Source organism: Mus pahari, chromosome 14 (genome assembly GCF_900095145.1).
Source record: "Mus pahari chromosome 14, PAHARI_EIJ_v1.1, whole genome shotgun sequence".
Taxonomy (NCBI): domain Eukaryota; kingdom Metazoa; phylum Chordata; class Mammalia; order Rodentia; family Muridae; genus Mus; species Mus pahari.
In genome coordinates, this window is record NC_034603.1 from 73,866,461 (window position 1) to 73,888,288 (window position 21,828).

A 21,828-nucleotide genomic window follows, 5' to 3' on the forward strand; every position below is an offset into this window, starting at 1 on the left:
AAACAAGGTTTCTCTGTGTAGCCCTGGCTGTCCTGGAACTCAGTCTGTAGATGAGGCTGGGCTCGAACTCACAGAGCTCTGACTGCTTCTGCCTCCTGAGTGCTGGGGTTAAAGGCGTGTAAACTCCTGTTAGATCTCACATGCCAGGATTCTGGTGACAAGTTTCTTCTTTCCTTTAGTGTTTTGAGAGAGTTATTATGTACACCAGTCTGGCCTCCAACTTGAGCTCTCCCCACCTCCACCTCTCCAGCATTTAGATTCGCAGTAAGTTCCAAGATTAGATACACCCGCTCTCGTGCTCTGCTATCAACAACAGTTCTATGTGGCTTCAAAAACAACCCCACTGCGGTCACTGAGTAGAGGCTTCTCCAAATGCATTCCTCTCTTTAAATGCACACTCATCTGTAGGGAAACTTCTATCAAGTTTTTAGCTTATTTCTTTGCTTTTCAGATTGGATAATAAGACAACACACCAAAGGTGTGAGATCTGGCTGAACACAGTCTCTGTGCCCAGGTTTTGTTATCCTGAGCCCACTAAGGACCTGCAGATCAGTTCTCTTCCTAGGCCAGTTCCTGTGTAATATGGTAAACAAAACCACCATTCTCCACAGTGCTTCCTGGAGCCCAGTAGCCACAGAGCAGGAGCTCTGCCCAGGAGCCTGAGGAACAGGCCTCTCCTGGGCTCTGGCTCCACTCAGCAGGGCCAAAGTTCAGGGATGAGTAAGCAGTTAGCCTCTGCTGACAGCTCTGACAGATACAGGTCACACTCCATGTTCTTGACAAATACCAGGGCAACCCAATCCAGAACAATGCAAAGAACAGAGTCTGAGGCCGGACTACACCAATCAAACCTTACTACTCCAGTGGCAGAGGCAAGGAGCCCAGGCCATGACTGGCCTGGGTACAGCCTGCTCCAACACCTGTCCAGTCTGACCCAGGCAGCATTCCTCCCATCCTCATCTCCCCAGCTGCCCAGCTGCCATGGTCTCATTTTCCCTTCCCTTTCATCTTCCCATCTCCTCCTTTCTGAAATGCCTTCTTCCTTTTATTCTAGTTCAGGCTAAAGTCCACGGCTTCCCAACAACAAACACATGCCACCAGGTTCAAGACTCGGATGGCACATGCACTGTGGACAACCTTGGTTAGCTTTAGGAGATCCTACGTGTGTGCTCATATTTGATTCTGTAGAAGACTGCAGACAAAAACGCCCTGGCCACCTGCAGTGTCAGCAAGACTTCCCAAGTATCTGGTGACTCGGGTTCCAACCCAGCCCCCAACACCTGCCAGTGACAATGTGGGTGGAGCTCAGCCCTCAGTCCCCCACTTTTCCATCCTGTAAAGGGGCTCAGCCTAGCTTCCTGCTTTCCTCATCCCAACTCATAGTCTACATATAAACCACAACATGTTTCCATGCTGACAGAACGCAGGGAGCATAATTCATACAGTAAGAATGGGCCGTCTAGTTTTTGTTTTGTTTTTTGTTTTTGGTTTTTGGTTTTTCAGGAGAGGGTTTCTCTGTGCAGTCCTGGCTGTCCTGGAGCTCACTTTGTAGACCAGGCTGGCCTCGAACTCAGAAATCCGCCTGTCTCTGTCTCCCGAGTAAAAATGAGCATCTTAAGCACGGTGTGAAAATACTAATAAATACTCACAACAGCACCTGGTACCTAGGCTCTTCTCGTGTCCCAGAACTTCATGTGTACCAATTTCCTACAACCACATTCGAAACAGAGCTCAAAACAGGGTGAATGACCTGCCTCTTGATGGGACTGGGACAGCTAGGACCTGGCCTCAGATCTAGCTGACTGAGGTGTGGCCTCTAACCACGGCCCTATGACATTGCTGATAGTCTGGGCAGCGCCTTGCCACCCTTCAGGTCAAAGCAAAGCTGACACCTTCTCCCTTCTGGACCTGTTTTGATTGCTTTACTGAACTGCAGGGAGAACAAGGCACACCTCAGTCCCAGCCAGCAATGCCTCTTGGCCAAGCATATGACTGAAGTCTGACTCCGAAAACAGCTCGAAGGGAAATCCTTGGAGCTTGGGAGCTGAACAGCTGCCCCCAGTCCAACCCCAGCCCATAACTCCGAGGCGCTCCTGGAGACCCACAAAGGAACAAGCTCAACAATTACAAGGAGGAGGCTCCACCACTGAAATTCCTCAAGGAGAGAAATTAAAGTAAAAGACATAAAACTGCAGAGGAAGAGAATAAGAATCCTGGAGTGATAGGAACTGCTGCTGAAGCCATATTACACGGGAACCTGGGGCAGACAAGTCTGGAGCTGGCCCGAATCAACTCAGACTGACCCCCGATTGCTTCTGAGACACCACAATACTTCAAACCAGGTCTCCCTTGCAAAATGCAGTTTCTACGCATAAACCTAATTACCTTTTCCTACATGAGCCGACCCAAATTCTCCGGGTACTTGACTGACACCCTGGGTTAGGCTGCATGTGAAATCTCTAGGCTTGAGCAGGCAGATACACAGCGCTCAGAGTGGCACAGGCCCTCCATGCTGCCCCCTCCTCCACTGCCCCCTGCACACCCATTCTAACATTCTTAACCCTAAACATAGTGGGTGAGGTATTTCTCCACCTTTGTTTTGTTATAGGCATGGGAGTTGGCACAAAGAGCACCCACACAAGTGGTGTCACACTCCAAGGGCCTCCTGTCGTTATTCCACACACACCACTGAGATGTCACATAAGCCTTGCTTCTTTCTGAACCTGTAACTGTTTTTAAATGGAAACCGTGCATGCCACTGGGACAATGACCAGTCGTAGGCAGCAGCTGTCTGGCCTGCAGTCTGGACCTGGGACTGCATTTAGAAAAGGTCAGGGGTTTCTCTTCAATTCTCTGCTGGACTCAGAAGCCCCATTTGGCTGGAAATACAAACCACAATCTATAAGGAGGGCCATTTAGTCCTGGGAAAGATTAAAAGCTACAATTAACCTTTTGCAAAATAATAAAGTCTGGAGGAGCTACTATTGTGCTTGCTCCCAATCACTGTGCCAGGGAAGGGTTCAAGGCCAGAGCTCTGTGCTCCGCTGGATGCTGGACTGGCCAGAGGACAGAGTTGATCCTCTGGCCCCAGGAAGCGATGAGAGTCCTCAGTGTGGCTGGTGTCGGCTAATAGCAGAAACTGCAGCATGCTCTCATACCGAGGCTGTGCTGGCAACGGGAACTGCCTGTCACTCAGATCCCTGCTCATCCCCAGAGAAAAGCGGCTGAAGCCAGGGCTGAGGCCACTGCTGCTGGTGCTCACCTCTGAACTGTGGCTGAATTTCACCTGCCCACAAATGCCACACAACAGAACTGTGTACTTACTGAGTTTAGGCCCTTCTGATATATTGACACTTGGGAACCAGAGTCACCTAATACAAGACCATCAAAGATCCTAGGGTTGGAGAACAAGGAACAAGTTTGGTGCAAATTTAACTTTACCCCAGAAAAGGCAAAGCAAACCTGCAGACAGAAAATTCATCTTATAAATGATAGCCTCAAGGTGACAGCCAGATGCTACCACACACACTCCAGAGAATGAGGAGGGGTCCATTAGCGGAGGGAAGGGACAGCATCAATACTGTCCACATCCCTCTGACTGCTTCAAGGTCACACCTAAGCCACAAACTGTGGGACATGACCTCTATCTGGGCCTTTTATCCCTCACAGGGACATCTCCCAAGCTCAGGTGAGTTTTTCATTGTGATGCAGTTTAAATCATAGTGCACTGGCAGAGTGTAATAGGGTAGAAGATGATAAACTCTAAAATTAGGCAAACAAACTAAACGATCTCAGATGAACCACTGAGCTAACCAAGGCGCTATTTATATTCATACATAATAAACATGGGATCATATAACTTCAACACCAGCTTGTTAATAATAGATCAGCAAACAAGTAAGAAAGTAGCCCCAAGCTTTCCAGATTCCCTGTCCTATCCGCCAATAAATCTTTGAATACCTACCAACCCTATCTACCTTTACCTGTGTCACATAATATACAGAGGAAAGCAGAGCAAGAGAATACAGAATTAGCCTTTTTGCCAATTTTTACTACATTGTCATGCTATCTTTTAAGCTTTTTAATTTTGCTTTTATGTTTATATATAATAAACATCAGATCATATCTCGTGTGTGTGTGTGTGTGTGTGTGTGTGTGTGTATACAGAGTGTGTGCAGGTGCTCACAGAGGCCAGAAAAGTGTGTCAGATCTCTTGTAGTTACAGATGACTGTTGGAGGTCCGACGTAGGTGCTGGGATCTGAACTCAGGACCTCTAGAAGAGCAGGAAGAGCAGAAGAGCTCTTAACCCCTGAGCCATTCTCCAGTTCTCAGCTTTTGAGGTTTTGAGACCATCTTGGCTTCTAGCTCAAGATCTTCTTCCCTCAGTCTGCCAAGTGTCTGGCTCCAAAATTACTCTTGGTGTTTGTTGTTATAATTTGATTTTTGTTTTTAAGACAGGGTCTAATATAGCCCAGGCTGGCCTCGAACCTGCAATGTAGCTAAAGCTGGCCCTGAACTCTTGATTTTCCTGCTTCATGAATATTGGGATTACAGGCATGAACCATTGTTCATGGCTCTCAAAATTATTCTTTTATATATCAAAACCCAAGCCTATATTTTAGGGAACCTAATTATTAAAATGATCTGTCCCTTTTATTATATGTAACTCCCCCAAAGAAAGCTTTCCCAAAAGTCATCTTCATTAATCTCTGCAAAGGCATGAATGTAATTTTAGTCAAGCTTCAAACAGCTTTCCCTCTGGAAGCGACGTACTACCGCTCTGCACGTCGGTAATTTATGTCAGATAAGAACTTGCTCATACATATAACTCAGAACTGCATCTGAGTCACACCCCAGCATAAATCTGAGAACCTTACGGGATCTTGAGGAAGTTCTTCATTATAAACAAGTGGGAGAGTTGGCACACGAGGGTGGAGCTGAATGAAATGTGCTCCTGGCTCAGAGACAGGGCATGCTCAGAGGAGGAGGGCATCCTGTTTGGTTAGGAATGCTCAGTAGCCATCCTACGGGTGAAGAACAGGGCTCAGGCTTCCAGGCCCTGACACTCTCATCGCTAGGGCTTCCAGCCAGGACTTCTAGCTGGCCACTCCAGAAGCATATGCAAAAGAGGGGACCTGCACTGTGACTCCTGGAGCCTATAGCACACGGAAGCTGCCTCAAGCTGCCTCACTCACTCAGCCCACCAGGTTTCAAGCTCTTGCCTTCTTGCTTAGGCGTTGCTGGGCTGGGTGCCCAAGGCAGCCCTTCTCCTACCAGCTGCTTCTCATTTGCCTGATTCCCATATTTTAAAACAAGTGTGCTCTGGTCCAGGGAGTTCTGTAGCCTTAGTGACAATTCATGGGTCCCACAGAGGCAAAGGAATGCTTGTGCTCCAGTCAGTACGGCTGAGGACCAGTTGGACTAGGAGCTAATGGTGGCATATTGTGGTCCTACACAGTCACAGTAGTCTTTGACAATAGCTACCACTTGGCTGCAGATTGACCTTTTGGATTAGTGACTCCATGCTCACTGTTATAGCACCATGGTCTCTCTGTGCCTAAACATGTTAATTTGTTGTGTACATGTGTACACGTGTATGTGGAGAACCAGGTACAAACATGGAAGTCACAAGACAACTTGCAGGGGCTTGTTCTCCGCCTCTGCCATGGGGACTCCAAGCTGTCAGGCATGGCAGCATATGACCTTACATGCTCACCAGCTCACTGGCCCTTCAGCGCCTTGCTTGCATACAAATGTCAATGGGGTATATGTGACTCAAAATTTACCCAGAGAAGGCACAAAACATCTTTTTCTCTCCCTTCTCACAAAGTGAAATCACAGAGAAGGGATACTTCTTCCTTAAATTGTTCACAGGGCCAATAATGGAGCTACACCCTGTCCTACTGAAGGCTCTGCGCATTCCTGGGTCACTTCCTACTGTCATTCCTAGGTCACTTCCTACTGTCATTCCTAGGTCACTTCCTACTGTCAATGACAACTTCCATGACCCAGAAGCTTAAAAACATCTGTTTTCGTCCAATAGTCTGTTAATTTTTTGTTGAGACAGTTTCCCAAGGTAGCCCAAGCTGGCCTTGAACTTGTGTCCTCATGCCTCAATCCCTCAAGTGCTAAAATAGTTGTAAGCAACTCAGCTCCAGTTCAGCTGGTTCATGGTTCACAGATGGAAGTGGCTTATAGGTGTGTCCAACCCACAGCCCCGAGGGCGTGTGTCCCAGGATAGCTGTGAATAGGGCTCAAACCCTTTGTGATGGCAAAGTCCTCTTGCAATGTCAAGAAGTTTCCCATCCCTGGCTGTAGAGAGCGTAATGCTGCCAGGTATGGCCTACTGGGAGTTCTGGGAGTGTTTTACGTTTTCATACCTGTGCTCAAGATTTACATTACATCGTTTTCTACAGAAGCTAATTAGTATCACATACACGGAAAAGAACACAAACCCGCTAACTCACAGTTCAAATCTAACTATTCAAAAGTAGATATTTCTGCTCACCAGACACATAGGTTCACAGGTAGCTTAGTCTGTTTCGGTTACTATCAACAAGATATTCAATCTGCATAATTTGTTTATTCATCCTATTGTTTGTTATTGGTGGTATTGGAGGTTGAACCTAGGACCCTCTGGTACATAGGTCTCTTTCTCGCTAAGTTATCAAGATTGACCTCAAATTAACTTTGTAGCCCAGGTAGGCCTTGAAATTGAATCCTCTAACCTTAGCCTAAGCAGCTGGGATCACAGGGCGGCTGTACAAGGGATTATGAACAAATTTTTAAAGAACAAATTTATTTTGTTGTAGAAGTAAACAGAGTCCAAGATCACGTCACACATCTTCAGCTTCCAGGGCAGGGAAGGGTGTGCTGTTCCACCCAAGAGTAAGGGAGAAAGGGAGGATAGGCTCTGAAAAAGACACACACTTGCTCAAGAGACAAAGGGACAAAGCTGCTGGCTTCTGAGCAACTTGCTCTCCTGGTAACTAGCCCGCTCTAACAGAAGCCACATCCATCCTAGCATGAGGATGGTGCTCTCATGATCCAATCACCTTTTTCCCCTCTCTGAGACAAGGTCCTGCTATTTGTCTAGGTTGGCCTAGAACTCTCTATGTAGCCCAGGTTGCCCATGAACTTCCTACGTCTCTGCTTCTCAAGTGATGGAGTTACAGGTACAGGTATAAATTACAGGACTCCCTATCTTCTAAGCTGGCCTTTACGTATTTAGAATGATCTTTAGCCCTGACTGTTCTGGAACTTGCTCTATAGACCAGGCTGGCCTAGAACTCAGATATCTGCTTGCCTACACCTCCCTAGGGCTTCAAGTGCTAGGATTACAGACATGTGTTGCCATGCCCAGCTTCTAATTATCTCAACACAGTTACCCTGAAAATTCCATTTCAACCTGCATTTCAATAGGAGCAAACCATGATCAAACCATGGCAACAGGCCTGTTTTATAAAGAAACCAGTGTCTGGCTCTTTTATCGCATCACAGGTATAGAGCTGGCAGCAGAAGAGGACTTGGGCTTAGCTGGCTGGTGTAGGCCTTTGGGACCAGCCTTTCCACTCACAGCCTGGCCCCATCCACTTCTAGCACAAGTTCTGTTTCCTGTGCGCTGCTGTGTGATCACATGCTCCCTCCACCATGGACCAAACCAAACTAGCAAACCAGTCACCTCCTCTCCATGATGGACAACACCCCGCAACTATGAACCCAAACAAATCCTGCCTCCCTTTGGTTGCTTCTGTCATATAGTCAGTGTCAGGAACAGAAAAAGGAACGAATACTGATCCACTGGCTAAACTCTCACTCACTCATGGACCCAAGCATTCATCCAACAATTATTTATCACATGCCTACCACACAGCGGGAACTAAAGATGTAAGTACGAGCTGCTGAGCCCAACCTCTACCTTCATGAAGCACACAGAACACGGCAGAAGTCAGACAATCAGCATGTGACTCCAGCTTGGAAGTCAATCAGGTGAGATGGAACTGCGGGGCCAAGGCCCTTTCATTTTAGAGGGTGGGTAAATCAACTCACCCAACAGAATATGGAAGGCTGCAAGAAGTCACTTGCCAGTCTAGACATCTAAGCAGGCATGCTGCAGAAAAGAACTCTTTATACCTATGACAGGGCTTGGCAAACTGGGCACACCCCCACCCACTGCTCTGCTATCTGCCCTCAGAGGATAGAAGAGAGCAATAGATCCCCTGGGACTGGAGTTCCAAATGGCTGTGAGTCTGGGAACAGAACCCGGGTCCTCTGCAGGAGCACCCGTTACTGCGCCACCTCTCTAGCTCCTGGTGTCCCCCTTTCTAAACATCATCGCCACCAGGGTGGAAGCCAAGAAAAAAGACAGGGAAGGCAGAGAACATATGCTCACAGTGTCCCTGTCACCAGCCATGATCCCCCATGTGCATCAGCAGTTTGCCAGGAAGACAACCCCTCAACTTTGGTCTAGAACCATGAGCAAAAATAACACCTTTCTTTGTTTTGTTGAGCCAGGGTCTCAGAATGCAGCCCAGGCTGTCCTCAAACTTACAAGCATCCTGCCTCTGCCTCCCAGACGCTGACATTACAAGTAGGTGCCACTAAATCTGACACTTTTCTATATTACCTAGCCTGGGGTATTGCATCATTAGCTATAGAACACTGGCTAAAACACCACTAGACCACATGGCCATGGACGAGGAACAGCCTCTGGGCCTCCCTTCCTTCACCAGCACACGCCCGAACTGAACAGGGCTGTGATACAGTTCTAATGAGACAATATTCCCACACCTAGCACCCTGCCTTTACTGTTCCACTCACTGGATTAAAGCAAGCCAACTGTAGTGACATTTAAATAGCATTGTAATGTTGCACCCTCTGGGTAGTTGGTAAACTGTCAACCCACAGCTGACTAGATCAACACTGAGGTCGTCTGTCCTAAAGTTAAAACCTTCCCAGGACAAAGGTCTCTGTCAGTCAGCAGCTCTGGGGCTGACATAAGCATCTTTTTTTTTTCTTGGCTAAAGTTAGCACTAGGCCACTTAGAGCATGAAAATCAGGAGGTCACAGCATCACCGTATCAAGAGTGGGGCCGGCCGGGCGTGGTGGCGCACGCCTTTAATCCCAGCACTCGGGAGGCAGAGGCAGGCGGATTTCTGAGTTCGAGGCCAGCCTCGTCTACAAAGTGAGTTCCAGGACAGCCAGGGCTATACAGAGAAACCCTGTCTCGAAAAAACCAAAAAAACAAAAAAAAAAAAAAAAAAAAAAGTGGGGCCACCGTGCATGAGTCACTTTTGCTCTGCTCCACTTATTCATGCTACACTAAGGGTGTCACATCCTTGGGAACCAGTGCCAGCTTCCCTTCAAAACAGAAACAGTCTCACAGCAAACTGTGTGGGGAAGCGTGAAGAGGTCAGGCTGTGACACACGTGAGCACATAGGTGACGACAATGAGTGGGTGCATCTGTATATGAGATGCAGACACTACACTCCAGACCTGACCAGAGCCAGATGACACGCCCAGGATGGGTTTCATATGGATCCTTTCTGAGTTTCCCATGCTTCTCTTGGGGATAAGGACAGAACATAAAGAGACGAGATAACAACAGACATCTTAGAGAGAGCTCCTCCATCCACTGCAGCCACAGTTTTCCTTTCTCTCTCTCTCTCTCTCTTTTTTATTTCTCAATAAAGAGAGATCATGTTGTCATTTTCAGAGTATTCTTTAGATAGAAGGGAGAGGGGGAAATCTGGAAATTTAACAGAGCTCAAATAAGCTTGTAACCTGAAGAGAGCTAAAGGTTACGATCAATAGCGTTCAAAACCACTCCAAGAAAACAGAATCTGTCTTGAACGCCTGTAAGGGCAGCAAGGGGCTCTCAGAGAAAGTCTAGATGTGGGCTTTTTCTGCAGAGATGTGCCACAGGAAGGGGGGTAGGGGAAAGGGAGGAGTGTCACGCTGAGCTCAAAAACATGGGATGAACAGAGTCCCTGCTTCCTCATGTACAAAACTGGAAATACCTAATGCCAACAGGGGATCCTGTTGACCTTGAAAATTATTATATGGCAGTGACCTTTAAATGTTCCTGATTCTATACCCTATATAACTACGTATACAAACAAAAGTTAAACTATGTATAACTCAGAAACTGTATCAATGACAATTATCCTTTTAGAATTTAAATTTTAAAAAATTATGTGCATATATGTGGGTGGGAGTACAGACCCCTGGGACCCCCCCCCCTGGAGCTGAAGTTAAGGGCAGCTGTGGGGGAGCCTGACATGGTGCTGGGACATGAGACTCAAGTCTTCTGCAGGAGCTGCACTGCTCTCGACCGCATCTCCCCAGCCCCGCTGCCTGCTGCCGGTTTGCTTTGATTTGCGATGGTCTCATTACATAGCTGCATCCTGGAAATCACAATCTGGACCAGGCTGGCCGCCTGCCTCTGCCTTCCAAAGCCAGAGATCACAGACAGGGCCACCAACATGCCAGGTGACAACCACAGTTTTATTCTAAAAATCATAAGAAGTACACAAAATGGCCAGAAAAATGTAAATATGGAGAAATAAATAGAAATTTGAAATTCTAATAAATTCATTCCAAAAGATCATCTCAGGAGCCCCACCCAGGAGGCCCAAAGCCTAACACATGGCATTCACAGATGACATTTTTTTCTCAGCCCACATCTCGCTGTGCACAGAGAGAAGCTAGCAGCGGCACCATTAGATGATGGTAACTGGTCTCTTTCCTCCTGGCCCTCTCCTGCAGTTCCATTGGCATCAAGCCTGATGCCAGAATCTGCAGGTTGATAACCCTCCTAGGCATGGTGGCACACGCCTTTATTCCAGCAGTTGGCAGGTAGAGGCAGGTGGATCTTTATGAGTGTAAGGCTAGCCTGGTCTACACAGTAAATTCCAGGACAGTCAGGGCTACATAATGAGACTGCCCGAAAAATAAGAATATAGAATCCCAACATTCAGCAATGACAGATCCTCAAAATAGAGCAAATTGAAGGGCAGGCCTAAGAGGAACTAGCTAGAAGCGCTGCTCTCTGGGGCCGTGGAGAGCTTCAAAGCTGCCTGGTAGGTAAACATGAGAAACACACCAGGCTTCCAGATGAGCTGTTTGAGTTCCCAGACAATAGAGATATCCAAAGTCTTAAAAAATGCCCCGATGGACTGGAGAGATGGCTCAGCAGTTAAGAGCACTGACTGTTCTTCCAGAGATCCTGAGTTCAATTCCCAGAAACCACATGGTGGCTCACAACCATCTGTAATGGGATCCGATGCCCCCTTCTGGTGTGTCTGAAGACAGCTGCAGTGTATTCATATACATTAAATAAACAAATGAATAAATCTTAAACATGCACACACCCCTGATTCGAACACCTTTAGCCATTAGCTCACTAAGCCATTAGCCGGAGGGAGGCTTACTCACGTACCTTTAGTATTTCGGGCTCCTTGATGTCCAGGGATCTCGTGTTCTGGTGTCGCAGAGCTTTGTGTGATTTGTGGTATTTGTGAGCACTTGGTGGTGTAAAGAACCAAATCATGCAAACTGCAGTCATGAACCCGAGGCCGATGCCCAGGAAGAGCCCACTCATGTAGTAGGGGAGGGGGAGGATGAGGTATGCGTAGACGCACATTATAAAGAAGCCAAGCGTCTTCACGGGTAACTCCCGGTGCTCGGTGGCAGAGTCCTCTTCATCCTCGCTATCCAGAGCCACGTCATCACTGGCAAGCACCTCTGGCTTGAGGGGGAGATCGAGGGTCTTATCAAGTTTCCCCTCACCCTCAGGCTCCAGCTCAAAGTCCTCCGTGTACAGTTCACAGAAGTCTTCATCCTCCTTGCTCACTAAAGCAGACAGAGAACACTTCTCGAGAACCAGAGAACTTGTCTTCAGACCTAAGTCCTTCAGACTGCTCGCCTGGGAACCCTTGGGCTCCACTTCCTTCGAGGTGTCCTCGGTGGGCTTCGGGTGGTCGCTCCTGGAGGTGTTGGAGTCGCTGCCGTAGCCGTCCCCCTCCGAGTCCCCCTCCTCCTCCTTGATGCTGTAGTTATTGCTCTCCAAGTGCCCGTTCAAGCCGGACAGGCTGGAGAGCTCTGAAGCACTTGCAGATAAGGCTTTGGGCCTGTGGCTGCTGCTCTCCTCCCCGATGATCTTGCTGAGGAGCTGGAAGGGCTCATAGATGACTTCAGAAAGGCGTCGCTTAGTGTCTTCAATTTTTGCCTCCATTTCGGGCACTTTAAAAAAGGAGCGAGTGTCGGAGGGTGAAGTCAGGGGGGAAGAAGGCGCAGTCTTGGAGTCTCCACCCGTGTTCCGTGGCTGTGTGAACTGTTTGAACAGGTGCAGGTTGAGTTTGGAGTCGGGAGGCTTGTAGGACATGGTGTCCGACTCCTGCCGGGAAGTGTCCGTGGACAGGGACTTGACCAAAGTCTTCATCAAGTGTCTGTGGCGCGGGGGGTGGGGGGATTCTTTTGGCTCCACCTCAGTTGACAGGGACTTCACCAGGCTCATGAAGGGCTTTGCGCTCGAGAGGGCGGAGGACGAGGCACTGGAGGACAGGACAGGGGACTTGGAAGGAGAAGACAGCGGAGACGAAGAACTGGTTTTCTGCTCAGAAAGGGACGACACACTGGGAGAACTAGCTAAGGGTCCAGATGAAGATGACCCTGGAGACAGAGCCAGTGGCACCGGACTTAATACCTGCAGTGCTGGAGCAGGGGACTCCAGCAGCTTTACAGTGTTCTCAGAGACAGGCAAAATGGCAGGGGACGCAGACACAGACAGCCCATCTGCAGGGGCCGTCGAGATGGGGCCTGCAGGGTCATGGCCACCCTGGGTTTCAAGATACAGGTCCTCCTTGGCTTCAAGCCCCGTTACAATGCTTTGGTCATCTAGCCCCTCCTCCAGGTAGCCCCTGAACTCCTCCTCCTCTTCCTCCTCCTCCTCCCCGGATGCAGAGAAATGAATGGCGATGGTGTCTCGCGACACAGACCTTTGCACGTGCACTCTGGGGGCTGATGGTTTTGGCATGTCAATGGTTTTCTCGGCATGGCGACCATTCAGACTTGTCATTGCCGGCTTCGCAAGGGCTCAGGCTCTGAGAAAAACAGCGAGAAGAGAACAAGTCAGAGAGTGGCTTCTCTACAGGTGACTGGGCCGCGCATAGCCCCAAGCCCAGACTTGGGTGGTGATTATGCTTTTCCATGGCAGGTGGCCATAGTGTCACACTTTGGAAGGTTCAATGGTTTAATTCCTACCAGATAAATTCCAGCTAGGCATTCTCTCTTATGAGCAAACCACACACCAGCGTTCTAAATGCCAACAATCTGTCCTGCTCACAACTGCTGAATAACCCACTCCTTCCCTTTAACCGGCTCATTTCTACCAGCAACCCTCTCTACTACAAAGCCAAGTTGAAGCACCTGGCTGAGCTTAAGGCTCTTGAGATAGAAATTTCACCAGTAGTGTTCTGGCTGTGAAAAGTTAACCCAAGATGGGTTCCTGCTTCCACTGCAGGGGCACAGCAGCCCTAACAATGTGCCTCGAGTCTCCCACAGTGGCCACCCTGTTCTGCCACCTTGTAATAAGTGGCTAAACAGCCACACAGGGAAACCTAGAAACTCATCGTAATGACCTGTTGTTGTTCTTACATGCCAACTGCCATCCAGCCAGGGCACTGAGGCCTCACATAAAACAAGCATTGGCTCAGAACTGAGTCCATTATTCACATGGAAGAAAGTCGACAGTCAGTGTGTTCGCCTACACGCAAGTTTGAGTGCTACTGAGCACTGCGGAAGGAGGACTGACAGAGCCTAAGAGCCAGGCGGAAGGCAGGAAGGCAGACAGGCATCTGGAAAGCTGCCTGCCAGCCAGATATGCCAAGTGCACCTGTGACATGCAGGTCACGACATCTTCTATCACTGTGCACCTGACTATGTGGCTCAAGCTCACCTCAAGTGCATGATCCTCCTGCCTCAGCCTCGTAACTCTTACACGCTAGAGACAGTGGCAAGCCCCACACCTGGCTAATTACAGTCAACTTGCAGGGCACACGGCATCATGTCAGGCCTCTACAGCTGAACAACGATGCCACCAGAAGAGCCCGGATGTGGGGCAGACATCAGGAGTTCTGAGGCCACAAGGCCAGGCAGGGTGAGACACTGGACAACTTCTCTGTTCGTTGAACTGGTGGGTAGTAGTGGCAGGGTGGGCGCAGGCAGAAGATTAAGACAGGGGCATGAAGACCAATCTGCGCATGCTGTGGCTGGCTCCCTAGATCTGTTCTCGGCTAAGGACACACAATGGCCATAGAGGGAGGTGACCTCAGGTCTAGAGAGGCATCGTGAGTGAGTGGAAGGGCGCTACCTTGGGCAGGGCAACAGAGCTCCTTTTCCAGCTGACTCTGCGGAGTTCAAATAGGTTACAACTCAAATGAGCTAAAACCCAAACTCTCAGCCTCAGTATTATCTGCAAAATGGGTCTAGGGCACTTCCCAAATCTTAATCTTACTTGTTTATGCTCACAGGTCACTACATACAGCCCAGCCACACACACAGTAAGCACCCCACCACAGACCGTCAATACCGCACCCCACCACAGACCTTCAATACCGCACCCCACCACAGACCGTCAATACCGCACCGCTCACATATTCCGACACTTAGGTCCTCTGCCAAACACTCCTGTTCAACGTGCGGGCAACTGATACTACCAACAAGAGCACAGCTAGAACCTGGGGTGGCAGGCGTGGAGACACCATATTCCTAGATCACCAGAGTGAGGGAATTTGCCAATGATGGAAAGATCACCAGAGTCAGGGCCCAGACACCTCATGAACACAACATTTTCACCATCGATCTCAGAGAGAAATTACTTCCATAAAGACTTTGCATCAGAGTTTTGCCCACGTTCTTCTGTGACCCGCAGGTTCTCTGACTGGGGCTGAATACAGGAAGAGAGAACGTGCTCCATTAGACACAGCAGCCTACATCCAGCCAAGGGCACCAGTTGGGAAATGCCATCTGCAGCCCAGGACACTTCAGACCAGGGCAGGTCTTCCCTGGCTTGTTTTGTTTATAGACAGGGTCTCGCTATTGTAGCCCTGGCTAGCCTGGGACTCATGATATAGATACACTGAACTTGAATCTATAGATACAGCTCCATCTGCCTCCTGAGCACAGGCCCAGCGTGTTCCTGTTATCTTTATGTCAACATGTCTGTAGGTTAAAAAGAAAACAAGACAAGCAGCCACAAAACAATGAGAAACAGCTCAGTCCATTCAGCAGCCACCCAGTCTTATATGTTCTCACTGAGTACATATTAATCTAGTCATTCTTCCTAGATTTCAATTGTATGTATGTGTCTGGTTATATGCACTCATGGTATGTGTATATCCATCCATGTCAGTGGCGAAGAAGGCCAGAAGCAGCAGGTCCCCTGTGACTGGAAATAGACATTTGTATGTCACCTTACGAAGTGGATGCCGAGAACTGAACCCAGGTTCTGTACGAGCTCTTAACTGCTGAGCCGTCTCTCCTGCCCCTCACAGGGTAATTTTAAAGGAAAATTGTAGGAGTGGTTTTAAAAGAAAGTTTGGTGCTGACGAATTCTCAGTCAGCTGCTGTAGCAACACCGAGGGTAAAGCACGTCTGTCACTGTGGCCAAGTGAAGGACACTCGGCACGAGTTGGAGACAAAGCACACAGCTTTGAGGCTGGATAGTTAAGCTGCTCTCCTAGGACGTAGGACAGAAGTGAAGAGGCCTAGCTGAGGCAAAGCCCAAGGCCCTGGGTGAAACATCACTGGAGCCTCTGCCTCATCAACCAGGTCAGACCTTAGGGACAAAGCAGGTGCCTGCTGAGAAAACTGCTGTGTTTTGTACAGAGGCCACCAAGGGCCAACTTCCAGAGAGTTGGGGGCCCATGATCTGCCAACTGAAAGGGACTTCTGATGGTTTCTGATCAACCTGTCCCTAAGACTCTATCAGTCAAGAAGGCCCGAGACAGGACCCACAGAGAAGCAGACGCCAGGCCAGCAGATGGGGCAGGCAGTCTAACCAAGCCTCAGAGCTTCAGAGGCCCACTGCAAACATCACTGCAAACACTGGGCAAACCTGGCTCTCCTTGATCTCACAAAGCAAGCTAGCAGAGGCTGGGGCAGCACAGCCCTTCTTTAAACGAGGATGCCTGTGGGCCTCTTCGCTCTGACAGGATGGACCTGGACTTCTGCTCACGGCTTAGTAGGATCAAAGTGCCAGTCGGCCTGGGTCAGCCTATGCCAGCCTATGCTCCCTGGAGCTCATGCCAAGAGGCTCCACTTCCTCTCACTGTGGGAACAGGCAAGCAAAGGCTGCTTCTAGGAGTCCCGAATCATGGGTAAATTGAGTATGCCAGAACCAGCCTAGGATTTGGGTTCCAGACATCTACTCAGGTCTCTGCTAAGTCACTTCTGGTACTCCTTACGGTAGGTAGCTCCAGGGACAACAGGGCTAACTTTCCACAGGCCAGCAGGAAAGTACAACCAGCTGAACACGGTGCAGTCTGCCCAGCACAACTGACAGTGAGAGGACTGGTTAGGGGTGGCCTTCCTGACACATTCTCAACTGCACACCCTTCCCTTAGCAGCGAACAGCTCTGTCTGTCTGTGTTCCGGCCGCAGCAGCTCTCCCCTGGGCTCCATCACGATGCTTCATTGGGAGCCAAGAGCTCTCTTCTGACCCAGCAGCATGTGACTGGCCACACGCACTGAGAGATGAAAGGCCTCCTTATCCAGCCCACAATCTAGCACCATAAAAAATGCCAAGCCCCGTGCCCTCTGCAGCTGAAATTCAATTACACTCAGGCCCAAAACGCAGACAGCCTTCAGCCTCGGGAGCTGAAATGCCAGTGCAGATTGCCATCGCCACTCATCTCCTGCCCAAGCCACCGGCAGACCTCAGGGCTGGAGTCTCTCACTGACCTCACCATCAAGTGTGACATGCATCTTTAGATTTGAAAACTAACCTTGTCACCAGGGTCCCTTGGGGGCAATATCCTGCCAGTGACATGTTTAAGAAACTCTGATGTGATCACAGTGCTGCAGACTGTGAGCAGCCTTGGAAGGGGCTCAAAGGCAAGGTGGAGGGGTGGGATCTGACAGAAAGGCTGCTCTGTTCCCAAGCCCACTATCCCGTTGGCACGGAACACAATATACACAGACATTTAAGTCCTCTAAGAAGTTGACACTTCTACAACTGACTAAGGAACAAATGGGAAAAGACTAAGGAAGAGAAAACCCTAAAAATGGAGCCTAGAGAGACCCCTCTCCAAGGCATGGGTTGATCCCAGGAAACTGGCCGTCTCTTTTCTTTACATTTTGTGTGTGTGTGTGTGTGTGTGTGTGTGCGCGCGCGCGTGCACACACACATGCACAAGTGCATATAAAGGGTCAGAGGGTAGCCTGTCCTCTTTCCTTCTGTCATGGTTGTCCTAGAGAGGGAAGTCCAGTCACCTCTCAGGCTCAGCAGCTGTAAAATAAGACTGTGCCATGTGACACCTCAGAGTTTCTTGAGGGAGGTACGCAAGGCTGCCACCATTAGGTGTTCGTCCTCCTTCCTTACGAATTGAAAATGCATTATTAAAGAGGGAACTCAGTGCTGGGGCCGACTCCAAACACTACTGTCCTGCGGATCTGAAATGTGGCAGCCTTCTCCATCACTCAGGCACTCTAGCACGCCCTTTGGCTCTGTGACAAGATCTACTCAAGAAGAGGAAACAGAGGGAAGGCACAGGTCAAGAGGGAAAGTCCAGGGAAAACAGAGAAATGAGCAGAGAAAACATCCCGGACACTGTTCAGGATAAGAGTTTTCCTCTCAAGGGCAAGCAGGGGGCTTGGGGAGCAAGGGCGCCCACAGGGTGGGAAGGGAGAACCGGTCTCCAGAAGTTGTCCTCTGGTCTCCACGTGTGCATCACTGCTCACGGGCTGGGAAACCTCACAAAGCTAGGTGAGGTGGCTGTGTGTGACCCCAGCACTGTGGAGGCTGAGGCAGGCCAGCCACAGCAGCCTAAGGAGACGAGACTTGGCAAGCAAGCCAACACACAAAGCTTCATTGGTTTGGGGGTTTTTTGTTTTGTTTTTTTTGTTTGTTTGTTTTTCGAGACAGGGTTTCTCTGTATAGCCCTGGCTGTCCTGGAACTCACTCTGTAGACCAGGCTGTCCTTGAACTCAGAAATCCACCTGCCTCTGCCTCCCAAGTGCTGGGACTAAAGGCGTGCGCCACCACAGCCCAGCACTTCACTTGATCTTTAGCAGTCCCTCCAGTGAGGCTGGCTACTAAGGTAAGGGGTGCAGACATTGATGCTCCCAAACATCTGAGGGAAACAAAAGCCTGTCACAGCCAAAAGCTCTGTGAGCCTGGGCATGGCAGCCACATTCCTGGAAAGCAGATGCTGCCTGCTCTACTGATGGCCTTTCCCCAGGTCCTGGCTGTGCTCTCCATTAGAGCCACTGTCCCTGAAAAGACATTCATCCCTCAGTAAGAGAGAAAGCTGAGCTGGGTGTGGTACTGCATGCTTTTAACTCCAGAACTCCAGAATGTCCTGAAAAGACATTCATCCCTCAGTAAGAGAGAAAGCTGAGCTGGGTGTGGTACTGCATGCTTTTAACTCCAGAACTCAAGAGGCAGAGGCAGCCAGATCTTTGTGAGTTTGAGGCCAGTCTGGTCCACAGAGCGAGTTCCAGGACAGCCATAGCTACATAGAGACCTTGTCTCCAAAAACTGAAAATGAAAAATAAGGTAGATTTAAAACTGGGAGAAGCTTCTAAGAATGGTTTGTGCTCCAGAATTGATGTGGCATTCTTTATTCTACGCTTCTTATAGAAAACAAGTCGGGGGCTGGCAAGATGGCTCAGCGGGTAAGAGCACTGACTGCTCTTCCGAAGGTCCCGAGTTCAAATCCCAGCAACCACATGGTGGCTCACAACCACCCGTAATGAGATCTGACGCCCTCTTCTGGTGTGTCTGAAGTCAGCTACAGTGTACTTATGTATAATAATAAATCTTAAAAAAAAAAAAAAAAAAGAAAGAAAGAAAGAAAACAAGTCAATGGAGTCGTTCGACCTTGAACGACAAATCTCCGAAGACTCCGGACAGGAGCCAGCCGCTTCCCTCTCACAAGTTCCACAGGAGGGTCGCCTGCAGGAGAGGGAGGGTCTCACTGAGGACACTTCCTTTGTTTAAGGCAGTATCTCACATGTAGCCTCCACTGGCCGAGGTCTCCCTTTGCCTCAAAAGCTGGGATTAAAGGCATGCACTGCCACGCCCACCTTGCAGAAGACATCTTACTTTTACTTATGTTTCTTCAAATGTGAGGTGCTTTTATAAGAAAGGGGCAAAGGAGGGTGAGACTGTTCAAATCGTGGGTATGGTCCACATCAACCATCTAGAAAGACCTGATTTAACCTCAAAATCTCAAGTGCATTCCTAAATAAATTTATCAGCGAAGCAGCTGATAATTGGCAGCAGCCCTCCTAATTTGGTAAAACTCTTCCTTGCCAACACAAACCAAAACTGACATGGTAGGTAACAAATTAGCCCAGTCTATGTTCCATCTCAAGACAGGGTTGGCTCCTGCATGCTAGCCTTCTTCCAAGACCCTCAAACCCTGACTGTTAGAAGCCAGGACTCTCTCCATGGCTTATCTATCAGGTTCCTAGACTCACAGCTACCACCTCCCTATACCACACCTGCACTGCCACTGCTATTGCCACCTCCCACCTAGAGAGCTTATACCACGAGTAAACCAGCGGGGCCATGCCTCCCACCACTGCTGGGCTAAAGTGCCACAGCCCGGAGGGAAGGGTGTTCAAAGCAAGCATCGATGTGATTTAGATTAGATATTCTCCTTACAAGTCACTAGATGGTTCCAACAACGAAACCCAGCTCACAGCAGTCCATTCAATGCCAGGCACCCCTTCAGCACTACCTACCACACAAGACCTGTAGAGGCTTATTTATAAAGGCGTGCCAGCCGGGGCTGGGGGAACGGCTCCGCCTACAGCAACGGACCACACAGATGTGAGGGCCTAGCCACACCTCATTGTCCCTCCTGGAAGCAATGACCATCTTTCAGATTTTAAAGGTAAAAAAGGTCACTTGGGGCCCAGAGAGACAGCTCAGTGGTTAAGAGCACTGGCCGCTCGTGCAGAGAACCTGGATTCAGTTCCCAGCTCCCACATTAGGTGACTTGCAGCTACATATGCTCCAGGGGATCCAACACCCTTTTCTGAACTCTGGGGACACTTTCACTGAGGTCCACAAACCCACATTACTCATACACACATTTAAATATGAATCCTAAAAAAAAAAAAATTCCAGGAAGTTAAAAGGAAATCCCATTTTAGACACAAACCGTTACTTTAGCTCTTAGGAAAATACATGCTAACACAGCAATGAAGAAGCTTCCTTCTCTTTCTGAAGACCATCTTAAGGTCGGTCGTTAGGGTCAAATTTAGAATATACTCAGTGTTTCCCAGACCTTAGCAGCCCATGGGACATTCCTTCCATCCTGAGGAAATGCTTACCAAGGGAGGTAGGCAGGTCGGTGGTGTGTGTGTGTTGTGGGGGAGGGAAGTGAGTGGGAGTGGGCATGTAAGTGGGCGGTCACTTTCTACCTTGGCTGCCATAAGACAGGGTCTCTCGCTGAAGGGGAGGTCCTCCCTTTCGGCCAGGCTGACTGGTCTCAGGATACAGACATGCACTCATACTGGGCTGTCCTTTCACATGGGTGCTGGGGACTTGAACTGAGGCCCTCATCCCTACATTGCAAGTGCTGGTACCCACCGAGCCACCTCCTCATCCCAGGCCTAAGGCTTACTCTGGACCAGGCCAATGAAAATTCTTCCCTTGTTTTGTTCTTCTGTGCAACGCTAAGGATTGAACCCAGAGCCTTTAGGGCAGGCAGACCACCAAAAAGTCTGCCTGGCCTTTGAACACCTACACAGGTCTGTGTATGAGAGCCAGTGCGGTGGAAGTGTGCATCTGTCAGAGCAGAAGTGGAGTGTCAAATGAACTCATATTTAAATGTGCTGCTGCTGCTGGTGGTGGTTTTTAAGACAGGGTCTCATGCAGCCTGGACTGGCCTTAAACTCCTAATCCTCCCAAGTCCACTGCACAAGCAACGACACCGCAGGCAAGTGCCACCAGGAAGCTCATTTGGAAATGTGGAAACTGTCTACTAATTATTTACCGATTTGTACCGCGGCTAACACTGTCATACACGCTCTTTTATTTTGTCCAATCCAGTAGCTAAATGAAGATCTCAATTCTTCTGTAGTCATGCTATACTTCAGGTCGTCCTGTCCCCTACCCCACCCCCCACCTAGTTATCTTTTTCTGTGAAACGGCCGTTCCGAGATTTCTATTTTAAGGCACCCAGGACACTTAACCTCTGCTCTCCAGCTTCTGGGTTTTATAGCTTCTTGAGAAACTTTTCTCCCTCCGTCTTTACAAAGCATCGGTCTTAAAGAGCAGAGAGAATGTGGACGGTAATATGCATTTTGCTTTCAGATTTCTGTGCACTTGGGGACTGAGTGACAGCTCAGCATTAGGAGCACTTGCAGAGGATCCCGGATTCTGCTCCCAGGCCCCACACTAGGAGCTCCCAACTTCCTGTGCGTCCAATTCCAGGTGATGGGACCCCTCTTCTGGCCTCCCTGGGTCCCTCCCATGCGGCATACACTCATACAGATAAACATTTTTCTTTGAATTTAAAAAAAGATTTAGGCCGGGCGTGGTGGCGCACGCCTTTAATCCCAGCACTTGGGAGGCAGAGGCAGGCGGATT

At 49.2% G+C, this 21,828-nt stretch overlaps 1 protein-coding gene across 4 annotated transcripts in view; it reads right to left on the reverse strand.

Moving 5' to 3' along the window:
- The window catches only part of Tex2 (testis expressed 2), a 117,630-nt gene that overhangs the window by 56,988 nt on the left and 38,814 nt on the right, over positions 1–21,828 (reverse strand). For all 4 annotated transcript variants that reach the window (XM_029545973.1, XM_029545971.1, XM_021212179.2 and 1 more), the window contains exon 2: positions 11,443–13,105. In XM_029545973.1, coding sequence (XP_029401833.1) covers positions 11,443–13,080 — 1,638 coding nt within the window. In that variant the 5' untranslated portion in view covers positions 13,081–13,105. The remainder of the gene's footprint in view (positions 1–11,442; positions 13,106–21,828) is intronic.